At 40.6% G+C, this 17,305-nt stretch overlaps 2 protein-coding genes across 4 annotated transcripts in view; one reads left to right on the top strand and one right to left on the bottom strand.

Moving 5' to 3' along the window:
- Positions 1–987: 987 nt before the first annotated feature.
- Positions 988–6,412, bottom strand: LDAF1 (lipid droplet assembly factor 1). Of its 3 annotated transcripts, none has more exons than XM_087732083.1 (5): positions 6,141–6,412; positions 4,702–4,840; positions 3,630–3,798; positions 3,114–3,252; positions 988–1,883 (listed from the first exon to the last, which is right to left on the bottom strand). In XM_087732083.1, the coding sequence occupies exons 2-5, from the start codon at positions 4,771–4,773 to the stop codon at positions 1,790–1,792; spliced, it is 474 nt and encodes a 157-aa protein (XP_087588209.1). In that variant the 5' UTR covers positions 4,774–4,840; positions 6,141–6,412; the 3' UTR covers positions 988–1,789. The 3 variants fall into 3 exon arrangements, with proteins under 3 accessions (XP_087588209.1, XP_087588210.1, XP_087588211.1); XM_087732084.1 differs by lacking the exon at positions 6,141–6,412 and adding an exon at positions 5,640–6,055; XM_087732085.1 differs by lacking the exon at positions 6,141–6,412 and adding an exon at positions 5,387–5,509.
- Positions 5,544–17,305, top strand: part of DNAH3 (dynein axonemal heavy chain 3) — a 75,045-nt gene continuing 63,283 nt past the window's right edge. Inside the window, exons 1-6 of the mRNA XM_087732051.1 lie at positions 5,544–5,682; positions 9,788–9,895; positions 11,365–11,460; positions 13,731–13,956; positions 15,468–15,537; positions 16,607–16,796. Of these exons, the coding sequence (XP_087588177.1) occupies positions 9,863–9,895; positions 11,365–11,460; positions 13,731–13,956; positions 15,468–15,537; positions 16,607–16,796 (615 nt within the window). The 5' untranslated portion in view covers positions 5,544–5,682; positions 9,788–9,862. The remainder of the gene's footprint in view (positions 5,683–9,787; positions 9,896–11,364; positions 11,461–13,730; positions 13,957–15,467; positions 15,538–16,606; positions 16,797–17,305) is intronic.

Here is a 17,305-nt window from a genome sequence, read left to right as displayed (position 1 = left end):
GGGAATTTGCTTTCAGGTTGTATTACCTACAGCTGTGATGTGCATCACTGGGCAGCACCACACAATTGTTAACAGCAGCATTCTATTCCCCCCCCACTGATCCTCACCTGCTGTAAACTGGCAGAGCTCTACTGCAATTGACAGCAGCTGCAGATTTGATCCTAACATGGGGATAACAGCAATTAAAAAAAAAAAAAAAACAAACAACAAAACATGTACGTATATTCATGTTAAATCTTTGTTCCATCTTTTAGATGGATTTCTCCACGTTGTATGTCATGTAAACAATATCACAGCACTAGCTTTTCTTACAAAGAAAGTAGAGAAAGTACTTTTCCCGTTTCTTTTTTTTTTTTTTTCTCTTCCTTCTACTTGTATACTACTGTCAACTGGAAGTTAAAAAAAAAAAATCTAGTTGGGATAAAACTTTAAAGCACCTGAAAAAACTAACATTTTATCTACTTAGTAAATTATGAAAGAAATTTCCTGTTGTGGTCTCCATTCTGTAAATTCTTCACATGTAACTGGAATTTAGTAAATACCGCAGGGCTTTATGAACTAGCATCAGGTCCTGTCTGTCTCCTGTAGAGAGTAACAGAGAGTAGGGCTAAGGATTGTTTCACTCTACTGCTGCAGTGTGGGGCCAGCTTATCACTACAGCTGAAAACGTTACCACCAATACTATGTGGAACACATCACAGCTCATAAACTTTGACTCCGTGCTGGAGTCAAGCAGCATGTTGGTTCATGCAGAACTGGGGTATTATGCTAATTTAGTCCTAGGATTCTGCATTTCCTTTACAGGCACGTGAAGGGGAATAATCTCATGTAATACAAGCTGTCTGCAGTTTGTGGCTCAGCAATATCGGCCAGCCAAAATACTTCAGCATTAACTGAGGAGAAAAATTCAGCTCCAAATGTAACCTTCCTAGAAGTAGATCTGGAAAACTTTGTTTTACTGTAGAATAAACAGAATAACAAGACAACCTGGTTAAACAGCACTTTATTAAACTAATATAGTTAGATACTTTCTTAATGCTTAGAAATACTATAGCATTTGCAAGAATGAAAAAAAGTTTAAATAACATATAAGAAGTTACAACTGAGAAGCAAACCAGCCAACTTAAATACCTAAACAAAGATGACAAAATGCAAGACCTAATTGCGTACCATTGATGTGATGAGGCAATGAGAACAAGGAAAATATCCTTCAGAATAATGCAACGTCTAAAGGTATATAAAAGCTTGTACCATAACTTAACATTATGATAAAAGCCCATTTTCCTCTTATAATAAATACAAAGCATTAGCATGGTGTGCTCATACTATTTTAACAAAGGCTGTTAAGGCTTAAAAATATTTTTTAACATTCAAAACACCTTTCCGGTGCTCTGAGCTTTGACACTTATGTATCAAAATGACCAACTGCTGCATACAAATTTCAAAAGATAGTACATCCAGAACTCCAGTAATGAATGGGAAGTCTAATGCCTGCCTACCCTTTCTTCCACCTAATTGTCACTGATTTAACAGTAGCTGTTATTATTACACCCCTTCACCAAATCCTGTGGAACATTCCATCATGCATATAGACTTAATATTGTAATGCACTGCTGCTTAATGGTTATTCTTAATATTAGTTTTACAGTGACAATGTAAGATGCATATTGATTTTTTCAGTTCCCATAAGGAGTGCATAAAGGTTGAATGCTCAATGAGTAAACAATTACATTGCAAGAGTCAGAGTAGTACAGTTAAGTGCCTATGAAGGAAGTGGGGAGAAACCCACTTATTCATTCTTTCCATTATTGGCAGAAAGATCCAAGACAGAAGGACTCTTCTGTGGCAAGCTTCCATTAATTTCTTGCTTCCTTATCTGACCCCTGCATATGGAGAAAAGAATGGTTTTACAGTCTGTTCTTCTTTAAGATTATTGTCTTTTAACTTTTTGCTCAAAAAAAGCTGAGCAATGTGAGATGTAAACCTGTCTGAGATTCCTGGAACATCCATGGCTGCTCTACCAGAGCTCCTCTCAAAAGACACAGGAACATAAAAAGAGCAGATATCATCTGTTTTAATATCAAAGCTGTAAGTCCAGATGACTGGTCTGCATGTTCGGATATGCTATGGAGAAAAAAGAAGTCTTTTCTGGAATTGGTGGGCAATGTTATGGATGTGGAAGCATGCCCTGGAGGAGTGGTATGGAGCCCTAGAACAAATGCAAGCACACTGGGCCTTGCACCATGGTCTTCTCATCCTGACGATATCACGGGCTCCAGAGTCAGTTTTGTGTGTCCTTGAGAGCTGTGCAAGAAGCACAGCTGTGCTGAAGGAGCAAACTGAGCAAGTCTAAGCAGGGAGCAGCTGTAATTTTTCTTCTTGCTCTTCCCTATGCTTAAGTGGTTATCATTATTCATTCCCTGGTAGATATTTAAGCGGGCAATAGGTGGCACTCCAGCACAACCTACCAGTGCCTCTTACTCCTACCAGATGCTTGGTAAAAGCAGGGCTAAGGCAATGCTGGCTGAAACAGGCCTCCAAACCGTAAGTACTGGGAGACATGACTGGCACATGTGCAGCATCCAGCAGAACCTGCAATTTCGATTTTGGCCACACTGTGCCTTTTAAGTAGCCCTCTGCTCATCCCAAGTCTACAACTCATTTTGGTCCACTGCTCTACAAATGCAGGTAAGCAGAGATAGCTGGGTCATCATGCAGGAAGAATTGCAAAAGGTTCATCCTCCAGGCAAAGTCCAATTTGGAAGTGTGTTTTAATGACATTTAAAGCAACAAATATTCTGACTGAGACAAAATTGTATTTTATTGCTTGATGTCGTGTTGTGTTAGCATATGCACATTTAAAGACTATTTACATTTCCTCTTACCTAAATAGGAAAGAGAGCGTGTATTAACTCTCAGTAAAATACATATTGATGACTAGACATTTATATGCTGCACATTAAGCCACCAGGGTAACCAAAGATGCTCTAGCATTCAAGAAACATTTGTTAAACTAAGCAACAGTGGCTCACTTAGAATAAATGAGGTAATCAATGCAGTAGTACAGTGGCAGAATTTTAAATCCAAGCATGGATCAAGACATCAATACTCACCTTGAAGCATACCAGTAGTTGACCAGAGTTGAAAGAATGACATAACAAACACTCAGTACTCCAGAAACTCCTAGTGAAAGTGCACCCAGGCCACACAGTACACAAAGGAGGGCTATGCCACCTATGGCTATTACAACACCTAATAAAAGAAAATCAGTTTGTTATTTAAACAAGTTTATATACAAGCAAATTAGAAGACCTGACATTCTACAACTCCAAATTCAAACCATTTGGGAAACTAGTCTGCAATCAACTAGCTAGCCGCTACGCATGGTCAAAATAACTGGTTTAGCCAATCCTGGTGGCTGAAATTAGAAAGGGAAATAGGACTTCCCTTGTATAGACTACAGTTAATCGGATTACTCTTCTTGTATTAAGAGTTTCGCTGCTGCTGAGACCTGAGGACTACATACAAAAATCCTCAATTGCTTGAACTGAAAATTCCAGAAGGAAGAAGAAAAAAAGGAAAAGACATCATGCCTTAAAAGGGAATAAGTACATGCATGTATACAATACCTTCCATAACTATCACACCGATACAGGCCATTATGGCTGTTGCAACAACAAAAATCAGGAAAAACGCAACGGGAATAGCAGACACTGCAATAAACATCAGGAGCGATAAGGCAATAAAAGGATGGTCATCTAAATATTGGCCAACACGAGAATTCATAAATGCAACAACCTGTGGATGAAAAAAACACATTTCAGATTTTGTTTGTATCTCTTGTCATAGATAACTTTTAAAGGTCAAGTCTGCAGCTTGAACAGAGGGCGGCTGTTGCCTCTGTATTTCAAAAGCATGAGGACTTACTGCGAATTTAGATAACTCTATAGCAAATATAATTCTACCAACAACAGACATGTTTCCCTTGGACTTCCGAGTTCCATTCTTGCACAGATTAAAAACAAAACAAAAAAACCCCAATACCCCTGAAAACAAGTAAAAAAAAAATAAAAAATCACAGTTTAGCTGCACAGATTTCAGTGGGGTCTCAACAGTGATGATTTTGATCTAGAGAACTGTATTTGTTAAGAAAAAATACCGTAACATTTAAAAACTATGATGGTTTTTCTTTTTTCCACGCCTCAGTAAAATCTGCAGCCTGCTCATTTATTCAGTGGAAGTACAGTGCAGGCATGTCTGTATCACAAAGTTGTTAAGAATGTAATTATAATGTTACTGGTAGAAAAAAAATCCTTTTTACAGAGGCAGTCATACCTATACACTGGAATTTTATTGTAGTAGAGACATTTCCTTTCTCTTAAGGAAATACGTATTGTAGTTTTAGTTCTTTTTATAGCAGCACAACCATTTCACTAAAATGCCACTCTACTATATCAAATGGTTACACCAGTAAAACACAGAAATGCAGAAACGGCTTCCTTTTTTCTTGATTGCTGAAGGTGTGGGAGGACAGCCCTTCCCATAGGCTCCTCAGTGTTCACTTAAAAAAGGGAGTGCCAATTTTCTCAGAAAAAAGAAAGTTTTGAAATTGTATTTAAGTAAATTGGGGTGTCATATTCTGAGAGTTATGAAAGGAGTATCTTTATAAATATATTATATAAAATTATAATCCAGACCCACATTTGAGTTGCTGTGGATGGACTGCACCACGGAGTGCCATTGCTTCTGCAGCTCTTGCATTTCTTTAGACATGTTGGAATCCTCAGCCACGATCGTGAATCTTCTGAACAACCAGTTCTCACTCAGCCATCCAATTTTCCTTAAAATTAAGGTACAACTAGTTACAGGCTCATGCAGACGTTTTGTGAAAATGATATATTTCTTTTGCAAAAACAGAGAATGTAGATTTCAGATGTTAATGTGACCCAGAAAGTCTAAAACATTACTTTTACAAAAGTACATCTAATACAGGGGGCTCGTCCCTGAAGGCTCTGCTGAAACTCCCAAAGCCAAGTATCAAGATATGAGATGACTCTCACCTCCTTCCTTTATAACATTAACCCCGGATTTAACCATGAAGGTGTTGCATTACCAGTAAAAAGGTCAATTCTAACTATCCGCATGGACAATTTATGGCTACTAGTGCTGGAAACTGGTAACACATTAATGAGACTTGGTTTTGTGAGTAGCCTCATGCTCAGAATTGAAACCATACCCTGTACAGCTTCAAAGCTCTGCATATAAAAGCAAAATGCTTTCATATGCTCTGAATGTATTTAATTGTGACAGTTTAAAGGCAAAATCAGCTCAAGAATCTCCCTTCCCCCACGAAAACGTCATCTGTTGTTGCCAGGGGGACCCTTACCAGGGGAAGATTAAAAGATGCGCTTTCCTGCTTGCAAATCTAAACAGTCGCCGTGTCAGTATTACTATTTTATACTCGGCCTTCGTAGACGGTGCCTCCCTTTGTTTACACAGTGTTTTCACACGGCAGCGTTCGCCTGCTCGCTCCTAGCAGCGCCGGCGAGGCCACGGCCCCGGGGCTGCTCCCGCCGGCGGAAGCCGCCGCACCGCGAACGCCCGCTCCGGGCCACGCGGCCCCGAGCCCCAAGCGTTACCTTCACCGCCGCCCGCCGCCTCCACCGGACGCTTAAAACCGAGGTCAGGAGCGGATTAAGCACTCCCTTAAAGCGGGTTCCCGGGCAGCAGTAGCTCCAAGGCAGCGACCGGGCCGCTGCCTCGGCCTCCCCCGACCTGCAGCGCCGGGGCACGGCGCGGGTCTCCCCGCTGGGCTCCGCACCAAGCCGCGGTGCGGAGACAACGTGGAGTGGGCGGAGGCCGCGCAGGGCTGAGGGGGCCGCGCTGCCCCGCCGCCGGGCTCAGCGCTGGCGGCTGGCAGGCCCCGTCGCGGAGGGCTGAGGGGCGCTGCCCGCCCGAGCCGAGGGAGGTGGGGGGGGGCACGGCTCCCGCTCCCGCGGGGCTGCGCCGCGCTGCTGGCCCTGCCGCTGCGACCGAGCGGCGGCCAGGGCTGACGGGCCGCCCCGCAGTCCCCGGCCAGACGGAGCGGGGCGGCGCCGCTCCCCGCCCGCCCTTTGCCGAGCCGGGGCTGTCCCTCTCACCTGCGGCCGCTGCCCGCCGGGCCGCATCCCCTCTCGGCGGCTCGCCTTCCCGCCCTGCGGATGCAACGCCCGGCGCGGCCCGGGCTGGGCCTGCCGAGGCTGAGGGAAGCGCCGCCGCCCTCTCACCGCTGTCTCCTCCCCGCGGGAGCCGGCGGCGCGTCGGGCAGGGCAGGGCCGGGCCGGGCGCCTGGGGAGGCTGCAAAGGAGCGAGGGCCGGGGCAGGGCCGCCCCTGGCGTGGCACCGCACTTGGGTTTCCAGTGGGGAAGGGGTTGGGCGGGTTTCCCACAGTCCACCGGGGTTTTAGAGGCTCTTATTTATTTCCCTTTTGTGCCCTTTAGTGTCCCCGCTCCTGCCCTGCCCTTCACCCCCGGGCCCTGCCTCAGCCGCTCGGGTCTGGGCACCCTCAGGGAGCGTCCCAGGGTTTCGTGTGCTTTAAGACACGCAGCCTTCAGCTTTTTCGAATTAAGGATAGAAAATGAGGATATGTGCAATAGTTCCTCCTTGTGGGAAGCACAGGCGTGCAGAGGCACACTCAGCCCCAAGAAACGGGGTGCCACAGGCCAGGGCACCCGGGGCAGGGGGGTATTCGGTACCACAGCACTGTGGCACTGCCCGCTTCGCTTCTGAGCTGCGCCTCACGACTCCATGAGCCAGGAATTGCTCAGATACGTGTCTATAATCGCACCAGCCCCAGCTGGAGGGGTTGCAGCCGTTGGAGTGGGAGGCTACGAAGGCAGCTTTCAGTGACTTGTGGCTGTTCAGGCAGTCACGCCGTGCGGTGTAGTGGAACGGCAGCTGTGAAACGCTTCAGCTGGCATAACCACCTTCCCCCCTCTGTGGTCATTTGTTCCCACGCGTTTCCACCCCGTCCTGCTGCCTCCACAGGTGTTTGGGTGGCCATGTGGCAAACCTGTTCGGGGAGGTGCTCCACATGAGGAATAGTTACTTTAAGAATTCAGATGGATTTTTAGCAAGATCCGTGCATCCTACGGTGTCCCAGCACCTGTGCTGAGATTAGGAGGGCCTGTGCTGAGATTAGGAGGGCCTGTGCTGAGCAAGGGCAAGCAGCTGTGGGGAGGCAGGCGGATGGGACTGTTCATCTCAGAAATGATGCTTGGTGAGGTGTGTTGCACGATGGTTTGGCCTGGCCGCTTTCCAGAGCCATCATGATGGTGTTACATGCAAGTGTGAATTTGCAGTGAGTTCCCAGCTTTTGCTACATAGAATTTTTCACATGCTGTAAGTTACAGTCAGAGATTAGTAAAATATTAATGTTTCTCATGACTACTTTAATCACTCTTTTTGATTGGTGCCACCCATGAGAGTATTGCAAAACTTAATGTTAATGGTTTAATGATTATTTTTTAAAGGCAACAAAATAAAGAGCGCATTTAATTTGGAACATGCTGGCCTTATAATGCAAAGAGAGGTTTTATAAAATGTGGGGGTTTTAACGTGTCAGACCGTCAGAGCTCTGTGTCTTTGAGGTGCTGATTTCAATGAGCTCTGCAGATACAAGGATCTGTGCAGATGGAGGGTGTAAGAGAGATTTGCATATTAATGCAGATTTGGACCACAGACTCTAAAAGCCCAACACAAGATACCTGCAAGAAGAGGATGGTGAGGGCAAGTTTATTTTGCTTGAACTATTAAAGTGTTTATATCTCATATTGTGAAAGTGCATAGCGTATTGGTATTCTTAGTAGGCTAGTGCATATAAAATTAATTTTCAATTTGTTGCTTTTATATGATTTTTTTTTAAAGTGAGCACAGGGAAAAACTAACGGGTAGAATTATAGTGTGACATAATCCAGTGATAATGGCACCATAAAGTTTAATGCCTCCACCGAGTTTAGAAGTATATTGGAGATTTTAAATTTCTGGCTGTTTTCGAAATATGCCGTAGCTGCAGTTTTGGAGATGGCCTTGTACATCTTATTAAATCAATTTCCCGCTATGCATAATTATTTCTTCTGCTAAAAATTCACATATAATCTCTTCCTGTGTAAAATAACTGTTTTTAATGTTTCCCAAGCAGCACAAGTAATTTATTTAACTTCAAAGGGCATGCATATATATGCATCTGAGTTGCTGTGCGTAGAGGAACAGTAGGTACTATAACTGTTGCTTAATAGAGCTTGTCTTGGTGCCAGCGTCGGCTCGAGTTAGCAGGAAAATACTCATGTTACAAACCAGCAGTGAAGTATTTGTAGTTACCGTACACACCAGCCGAGCAATTGCTAGCTCCAGCATTATCAGCCCTGGTTCTTGACCCCACACTTTTGGCTTGTGTTTAAAGAGCAACTTAGTTTATGGTAGGAACTTTCACTTGTGGCCAGGCAGGAGCGATGTTCCATTTGTATTTGGTATTAGGTCAAGATGTAAGGAAAACGGTGCTGTTAAATCAGGGATATCAGCCATTCTCACAGTTTAGAGAAAATAGGATGAAAAATAGCATCCAAAGATGTTGCGAAAGTTAAAATGGAAGGCTTGCTGTGTTGGCAGAACATGTACCAGGCCTCTCTTGAGGGTTGGTATAAGGAGACTGTGGTAGATTTCACATCAGGTGGTAATAATTCCCATTTGTGAAGAAATTTGATGGAGGACTCTTTCAGGACATAGTGACGACTGTAAGTGGGAGGCAAATGCATACAAGCAGATTTACAGGAATTGTGAGTACAAGTATCCCACCTGCTGTCTTTGCATCTTCAGGGAGTTTGATTCTGAATGGTGGAAAAGTGGTGGAGATGTTTGGGTTCAAGATTTTGAGTCTTTAATGTTTTTTTTTTCTAGTTCTTCCTAAAGAAATTTGGGTTTGTATAGCCTTTATTGTTCTGGAAGCTCCCTTGCTGTGTGCAGTGTTTTCATACAAATGTCAGAATATTTCAGATGTCTTAGGACTATGTTTTTAGTAGCTTTCAGAGGTAAAATGAACCTGTACAGTTGCTCATTGGTTCCAGAACTGAATCTCCCTGACCACAGCTTGGCGCAACACTGCGCTGAAAGGGGCTGGTTTTTCTCCACTGGGGGAAGAGAGGGAGGAGGGAATTCCTGTCTCCAAGCACCAACTATGCTGTAACTGGGGCAACGAAGCTGAGGACTGAAAGGCAGAGTGTCAGAGAAGTTCACCAAGCTGGACAGGGAGAGGGGCTGGTAACCAGGGGGTCTGCAGGTAGTACCTGCTCTTACCCTGCTCACTCACGTACTCTTTGGATGTGTAAGGCATGCTGGGCGTCTCTCTCTTTCTCTTTTCCTGTTCCTTTTGTTGTGTGCTTATTTCTCATGGCAATTAATATGTGGCTCCGTCTGCTGTAAACCACAATTAAGGGCCCAGAGTTCCTGGGACATTAGAAGAGAACAGGCAGTGGGAAGGAAACTGTTTTTGGAGAAAGTGGTAAGAGCAGGGTGGAAAAAGTCTTGCTTGAAAGACGTCTGGAGAGAGTTAGAAAGATTAAGGTGAAAAGTGAGCTTGAAGAGGAATGGAGAAAAAGAAAGCGTGTGGTTTGGAGGGGAGGAAAGCTTAGTGTTGTAAACAAGGAAGAAGGGAGCTGGGGGAGAGATTTTTCTTCTTCCTGGCAGTTGGGATAGGAAGCTGATTGTAGGCACCTTGTGTAGCACCTGAAATAAGTCTCTCATTCTTTTCCAGTGCAGGTAACTGACAAGGATGCTTATATTGAGGGGGAGGACCAAAAACTTCTAAGCAAACAAAAAACAAAGCAAAATGAAGCCAACACAGAGCCCGAGGCTCCTGAGGGTAAGTTCTTTCTGCAGTGACTGTGAAAGATTGATAACTTTTCCAAAACTTCAGATGACATTGGAAGAACTCTTATTTGAAGATGCTCGTTCTTGTTGAATATTCTTTGGACTTAAGCCTTTATAATATACTTCTTATTAAGAATTCCTTTGCTCAAGTATTTAACTTTTTGAAAGGTTAGGTGGCATATAAATCAAGAGTTGCTTTAGAATGAACAATGGCTTTCTTAACTCTTGGGTCTTTAAGAATGAACAAATCTCCTAATAAACCACATGGTTTATTCATTTTTAAAGTACCCTAAGGCCCAATCCTTTATTCATTAATCAAGAACAATTCATGCTGTCTTTAGTGAAATATGCCTGGCAGTGATAATATCTTGATTTCTGTGTGTCTGTGTGGGGACACACTGGGGAATATCAAGGAGGTAAATCAGATCAGTCCTTTCTCAAATTTTATTTCTAAATGGGCTCTACTTTGATATTGAGAAGGGCACAGTTTTGTCTGCTGGAAAACTAGGTTCGGGCAGCCTAGTTTTCTAGTCATATATCAGAAAGCAATAACCATTTGCCAAAAATGTATTAAGAATTATGTGAAAAATGATTATACGTTATTCAAACATAATTGTAGTGGGTAACAACTTCCTCTTTCATGGTGATTTAATTCATGGACATTCAGATACCACATACTTCCACCTCCTTTTTCTGATAGTGTCACTATGTATTTGGGAATTTGTTTCTTGTGAATCTCTTAAACAAGTTTAATTTGGGAAACTCAGAGAGAGAAAATATTTCTGAGAAAATATTCTTAGAGAACTTTGTATGGAGTCCTGGAAGGCCACCTCAAAATATTGTCACCTTGAGGAGGTGGAACATAGTCCTAAGACACAGGTATTCTGACATTTGTATTAAAACACTTTGTGGAGTCCTTGTGAGCAATCTGTTCTTCCAGTGACATCCTGGCATTATAGCTTCTTCTGGAACTGGGTCATTATAGACATGAAAAAATCTAGTGGTTTTTTTTCTCCCCACTGATGCCCTGCATTTCTGTTCTGCAGTTTGCCCAATTTGGACTGTTTCACTGTCAATTTGGCAGTCTGGTAGGCTTTAATATTTCAATATCCAGTGTTTATACCATTACAAACTCTGCACAACATGTGGAGTTTTTAGTATAAAAATATTTAAAACTATTCCAATTGTTTTCAGTGATACAAAAATGTTATTTGTTTGGTTTTTTAATCTGGTATTTATTGGTGATTAGAAGCTTTATCAAATGACTGCAAAGAACAGTGCAATCTGAAAACCTGTTTTGCTGAGGAACCCACTCCACAAAATGTCTGTTTCCTTAAAATTAGAAAAGTTGCATACGTCATTTTCAATGAAAATTGAAAGTCTCTGTTCTTCCTGAATGAATCTTTTTCAAAACTGTGTATTTCATAAATGTGTCTGAAGTTGTTTTTCATTTCTCTCTAGTCACAAAACGATTCTGTGTATAACATGAGTCATGCAAAACGGTTACCGGAGTTACCGCCCCTCCCTGCTTCAGCTGCACCTTCAGAATTGTATCAGGTATGTGCTCTCTCCCCTGGTGTCTGGGTATACATTAAATTATATGTGCTAGCATGATTTTAGGCATCAGATATTAGAAAAGTGTTGTTACAACTTCTGCTATGATTTGGATATTAAACTTTGGCAGTTTAAATCTGTTTTTTAAATTTATAGTTAATTATTTGCTGTTAAATTTTGGATTAAATATTTTGAGTTTAAGTTTCTGGGGAAGGAATCAAATAGTAAAAATATTTTTCTTCCAAACAAATTATGATTTCCCCCCCCCCGCCTCCAATACTTAATGGCAGAGCACACACAAAAAAAAGCTATACTGCTGTTCCAAAACCAGCTGAGAGCTTGACAGGTGCAGCATTGATCAGAATGGATAGTTTGTATAGCTGTACAACTGCAACCTATGCTGCATGACACAAACAAAAATTATGCGTGACAGCACTTAGTGGGAGGAAGAAGAGAGGGCTGGCTTTCCCCACTGTAAGTGCCTCACAGTTGCTCATTTGGCTCATTTGTGTCAGCACTTCAGTTCATCTAAGATGTTTTTCTTTAGAAAGATATTGTTTGTGCAGAAACTGAAGTAGATTCTGATGGAAAATGGGTTATTTTGGACTTTGTTTGAAAATAGGAACTTTTAAGTGAAACATATACTCTAAAATAATGGTAAAAAAGTGAAAATTATTCATTGAAGATTTACATAAAAATCTTTTATTTTCATCCAAAAATCAATCAGACTTCTGGGGATATGTTAAGGGTTTATATAAGACATGGGAGCTGATATAGCCAGTCCTGAAATTTTTGTGTTGCATAAGCAGTAGATTTTTCCCTGGTGATTTTCTTTCTTCTCCAGAAGCAGCTGTTCCTCTCTGACCAACTTTTTGCCCAAGGGGTTCCCATAGGTATCACCGTTAGCAAGGCACCTGCTCTGCACCCAGAAATTTGTTCTACCTGGTAGAGAAGAAAGAATATAGTTTTCAAAGTGGGCCTAATTAAGAGAGGAGATGAGAATTCAGAGTTTATGCTGACTTCAGCAGTTCCTAAAGATACAGAGTGACTTTCTGGGGAAAATCTCCAAATCTCTGAATTATTTTTAATTCTTGTATCAGTTTGTCCCCCAAAACTGTAAGTCGGGGACCTACCCACCTGTCTAGTGCATGCAGTGGAAGAAATTGAGCTGAAAAGATTCTGTGATCTTTCAGAAGCTAATTTAAGGAGTATGATTGCAGCAGTAGTGTGAATGCCTTTTTCTTTGCTGATAAGATTAGCCCTGTCAGTCAGAAGAAAAATGCAAGGCAGATGTAATAATGTTGCCTTAGCCTGTATTTCAGATTGACAAACTGTATTTTTGTTCTCACTAAAGCTCATGATAGACTAAAAAAAGAAATTCATGGCTGCATCTATAGGTTAAATGAAAAGACGCTGTTTTATGGGTTTTTTTAAGAACGATCTGAAACTGATGATGGTAATGCTGCATTGTAAAGAGGAAGAAATTGGTAATAGGGATATAGTTGTGTTACTGCAATGGAGTAAAAAATCATTAAACAAGATGTAATACAGAAACAAGCTAAATATGAATCTAGACTAAGAGCTTTAGGAACCATGGTATGAAGTACATTCATGATTCTGTCTTATGTACGTTTTCTCTCTGAGGGTATCTTGATAAGAAACATACTTCTTGATCCCACGTCCATTATGCCCGTGAGCTATCTCATTAAAGTTCAGACATCAGGACTGATGACAATCAATATCAATAGATACCAAGTCACCTGAGAAACATGGAATGAACAGACAGAAGAAATCTATTACAAATCCTGTATTGATGTGGGGGAGAGAGAAAGATGAGAGCTGAATTTGTTAACTTGTGTTATTCAAGTATTACAAGGATTGAGTTTTAAAAGTAGACAGGTCATTAACAAAGGCTTGAGGAATAAGAATTTTCTAAATTTAAGCGAATGCAAGGAGAAGAAGAAAAGAAGCAAGATGGAGATGTGGGGGAGTAGAGAGTACTAGATAATGTACTAATGCCTTCTCTTATTTCTAAAAAAGACCTTGATTATGCAAAAAAATGCACGAGTACTCCTACTGAAGCATTGTGTAAAATTATTCTTATACATGTGTGGAACATCAGGATCTAAAAATAGATTGGTGGTCAAATGACTCTAAGTCAGACTTATGTATTTGCTCTTTATACTAATTGATCTTTAACCCTGTTCTAGCTCTAAGACGACTCTTTAAATTACTGTGCTGTGTAAAACTGTTGCGTTTTTTTCCAATTTCAGCTTGTCCTTAAGAGCGGCTCTTATCCTCCTTTGATGCAACGAGCATCATGGACTTTGGCAGCTCCATTCAAAGAACAGAGTTACTACCGAAGCCCAAGTGACTCCATAGCTAATAACTATACTCTTACTGCACGGGATTTAAAATTGAAAAATGTGCACAAATTAAAGCCCTCTTCAATGACAGGGACATCACTGGGTTCAGCAGAGCAGAGAACAGCCTCACCGCGTATCCGTATTTGAATGTGTTTAGAAGTTTAGCCTTGCTTGTTCTACACATTTTTGTCTCTAATTGCTTATCTGTTAAAGCATCATCCCTGGAAAAATCACTTATCCCTAATAAACGCTTACAAGCTTATCACCTCAGGGTCAATATAGACAAATTTCCAAAAGTATGCATAACTTTAATAAAGGGAAGGCCAGTTTCTGATTAATTAGTTAGGTTCACCCCTCCAAATAATCACATGCAGAAAATGAACAAAATACAAGTTAGCTCTTCTTATTGCTAGAAGTAAAAGTTAGTACCAACACGAAAACAGAAACAAATTCAATGTGCACCCCTGTTATGCTCATATTCATGAGTCTTGCTTGGCAAAACAAGATGAGGGACAGTCATTAAAATATTTACTTGAGGATCAAATCCAAGAAGTGTTGCTTAATACACTGTTTACATCTAAACCATGTAATTGATGTATTTGTTAGTAAACTCTGCATACGTATGTAAATCTTACAATATGAGATATTATATGCTGTTGATTCAACATGACATTGTGATATAAAGCAAATAAGATTGAGTTGTAATACTCTTGCTATTTAAGTTTACCAATATGTATATATCGAACATTTTACGAAAACAAGTTGTTCAGGCTTTAGATATCTTACCAGTTGCAGGTGTCAAATTAACTTCATTACTTAGTCTGAAAATTCCAAAGTGAGTAGGAAATAAAGCTCATTAATAACTTAATGATCTAGTTAAATGTCCTCTGTATCAAGGGTAAGACATTCATAAACCATAGTTTTCTACATACTGTCAGTCTGTCTGTGAATATAGTCATCCTGCATTGTTGCTTTGCTTCCCCAAAGTGTTAGAAATTGTTTCATTTCCCTGGGATATGTGACATAATAGCATCACTATCTGCTTAGTCCCTTTGTATGCTATTTAAGAAGGGTTTGGTTTTGTTCATTGGGTCTCTTCAACAGTTTCTTTATCATACACCTGATTCTTCTACTCTGTATACTTCTCCAGTACCTGGGTGGGATGTGGGAAGCAGGTCATGGTACTTTCCATGGTGAAAAGGCATGAAGTATTAATTTTGTTAAAAGACCTGTTTATTTGTACTCTGAAAAGCATATGGTAATAGTTTGTACTTCTCAGATTTTTCATGTGCGATATATTTGATGGAACTATACATCGTATAGAACTGCTTTTATATTCAAAATAGAAAGTCCCAGTGCAAAAAATATGGTTTGTGCAGGGAGGTAGGTAAGCACTGATGTCTTAAGCATGAGCTTAGTGCTCTCCTGAAGCTAGTTTTATAGTCCCAGAATCAGCAAGATTTAACCCATGATTTTAATGTCTTGCTAGATGCTAAGTCAAAACTAAAGACTTCTTTGTGACATTGTTGTTTTCTGTTATTTCATTATCTGATTAATTGACTTAGCTCTGTTTTTCACCAATCTGAAATAATATGTTATTTGAAAAATATTCCTGTATGTGATTTTCTTAACTGGTGCTTAAAGCTTCAAAAGAATTTGATCCTTCTAGGAAAAAGCTCAAACGTACACAAAGAAGTCAGTGGAATTCTGATAGGTAACGTACTGTACTGTTATCGAGATACAGATTATTACAATCAGTACAGACATCTGAGTTGTGATTTAATATTTCTTTTTACTTGGATGCTATGTTAAGCATCCAAGCATGAAATTTTAAGTCTCTTAAAAAATATGTGCATCAAGACTGAAATTCCATGGTGTGCTAAGCAAGCACCTTTAACTGCCTCTTTGTGGCAGGACAAATTTCAGTCTTAGGCATGCTAAATGAAATGTCTTCCTTTCATGATTACTGACTTGAGAGCCCAGAGTTTAGTTAATAGAGATGCAAGTTGTAGAAATGAAGTCTCTCAGTTTTGCTGTGAGTGTTTAAATGCTCTGTAATGCTCCTAGAGTTGTGTCAAATTGGGTGTTCTGCTGTAGTGAATATTTCTTTTAATCTTCTTTGTGCTTGTGTTCTTCATCTGTAAAACAAGGAAACAGTCCCCGCTGGAAGTGCTATGACAGTAACTTTCTCACCCTTGTTAAGATAACATGGGGATGAGTACCATGAAAAAGACGAAAGGGGTATTTAAATTCTCTTCAACTAAGGACTTGATAATGTGAAGTAAATCAAGTATGTAGTGACAGCCTGTTGGCTGAGTGTTGTTCATCCTGAGCAGTGTGGACAAAGGCCCTATAGAAAACAGCATATAATCATGAAAATGAAGCCTGTAGTGTAACATTTATGCAAATGAGGCAATTTGAACTTTTGGCTCATGTTGTTAAGGTTTTGGTTAGATAATACCTGAAAATAGGTGCAGATCTTGGGCAACCTAAATAATAGTGCTAGTAGGTCTGGCTCTGATAGAATTGCTTGTAAGATACTGCCTGTCTAAATGATACTGTGCAGTTGTGAGGTTTACACGGTTGTATTCTTTCTGTTAAAGTAGTATGCTATGTTATACAATTTTACCGAGGTTTTTTTATGAGTAATTGAAATACTTAATAGGTCATACTTGTCCTCAGTGCAGTGTAAGTGGTTTATATGATGCTTGTCATTTGTCCATATTGACTTAAGAATCCATTACTCCTTCTTTATTGGCTAAACTTGTGTTCTTTTTCTTCAGAAGTAAACCAGCTTTGTTGAACAGTTTGGATCCCATTTCGCTGTGTGTACCTGCTCATATGCCAGAATTACATGTCATACATTATACAGACAACCAACCATTGACCCCAGAAGAACAATTTGTTGTCATGCACTTAAATGAGAAGGAGATAAGTAAGCGAGAAAAGCCACCTTCAAGAAATGACATAGAGGTATTTATATCATTTAATTTTAAGATAGAAGTAGCAGCAGTAATCATCTGCAATATAGGTCTGTAAACTGTTTACTTAAAAGTAGTTGAGAAAAGAAGGCAGTACATGAGGTTTAAAAGATGTAAATATTCAATATAACAAACTGCTCTTAAATACTGTCAACTCCTTTACCATTTGTTTCTCTTTCTAGCTACTCAGTCTGATTTTTGTTCTAGTGGATTTGCAAGCAGGAGTATCTTCCCAAACTCTTAACCTCTCACATTGTTGGCTAGGACTTCAGAGATCAGTAATTTAATATGCTGCACTCAGTTCTATTGGTATATATGCTTACATCAAAACAGATGAAAGTAGTGTGAAAATGTCAGGCATGGCAATGCTTTAAAAAGAATGAAGAGATAGATAGCCAAAATCCATTATATTCAAACATCTTTCAATTGCGGAAAAGGTTCAAGTGATAGAAAAGCTAAAAATATTTTGTAGTAATTCATTATCTGTCAGAAAATTCATAC

This window comes from Nipponia nippon, unplaced genomic scaffold (genome assembly GCF_047370975.1).
Source record: "Nipponia nippon isolate SJK-2023a ecotype South Korea unplaced genomic scaffold, ASM4737097v1 scaffold_5, whole genome shotgun sequence".
Lineage (NCBI taxonomy): Eukaryota > Metazoa > Chordata > Aves > Pelecaniformes > Threskiornithidae > Nipponia > Nipponia nippon.
The sequence above is the reverse complement of the archived record's forward strand: the minus strand, read 5'-3'. Positions and strand labels throughout refer to the sequence as shown.

Excerpts from the sequence above, each read along its gene's own strand:
- LDAF1 (XM_087732083.1), bottom strand. The coding sequence starts at position 4,773 with ATGTCTAAAGAAATGCAAGAGCTGCAGAAGCAATGGCACTCCGTGGTG. Across the intron at positions 3,799-4,701 it reads CCATCCACAGCAACTCAAAT|GTTGTTGCATTTATGAATTC; the intron begins GTGGGTCTGGAT and ends TTTCATCCACAG. Across the intron at positions 1,884-3,113 it reads AACTACTGGTATGCTTCAAG|GGGTCAGATAAGGAAGCAAG; the intron begins GTGAGTATTGAT and ends CTCCATATGCAG.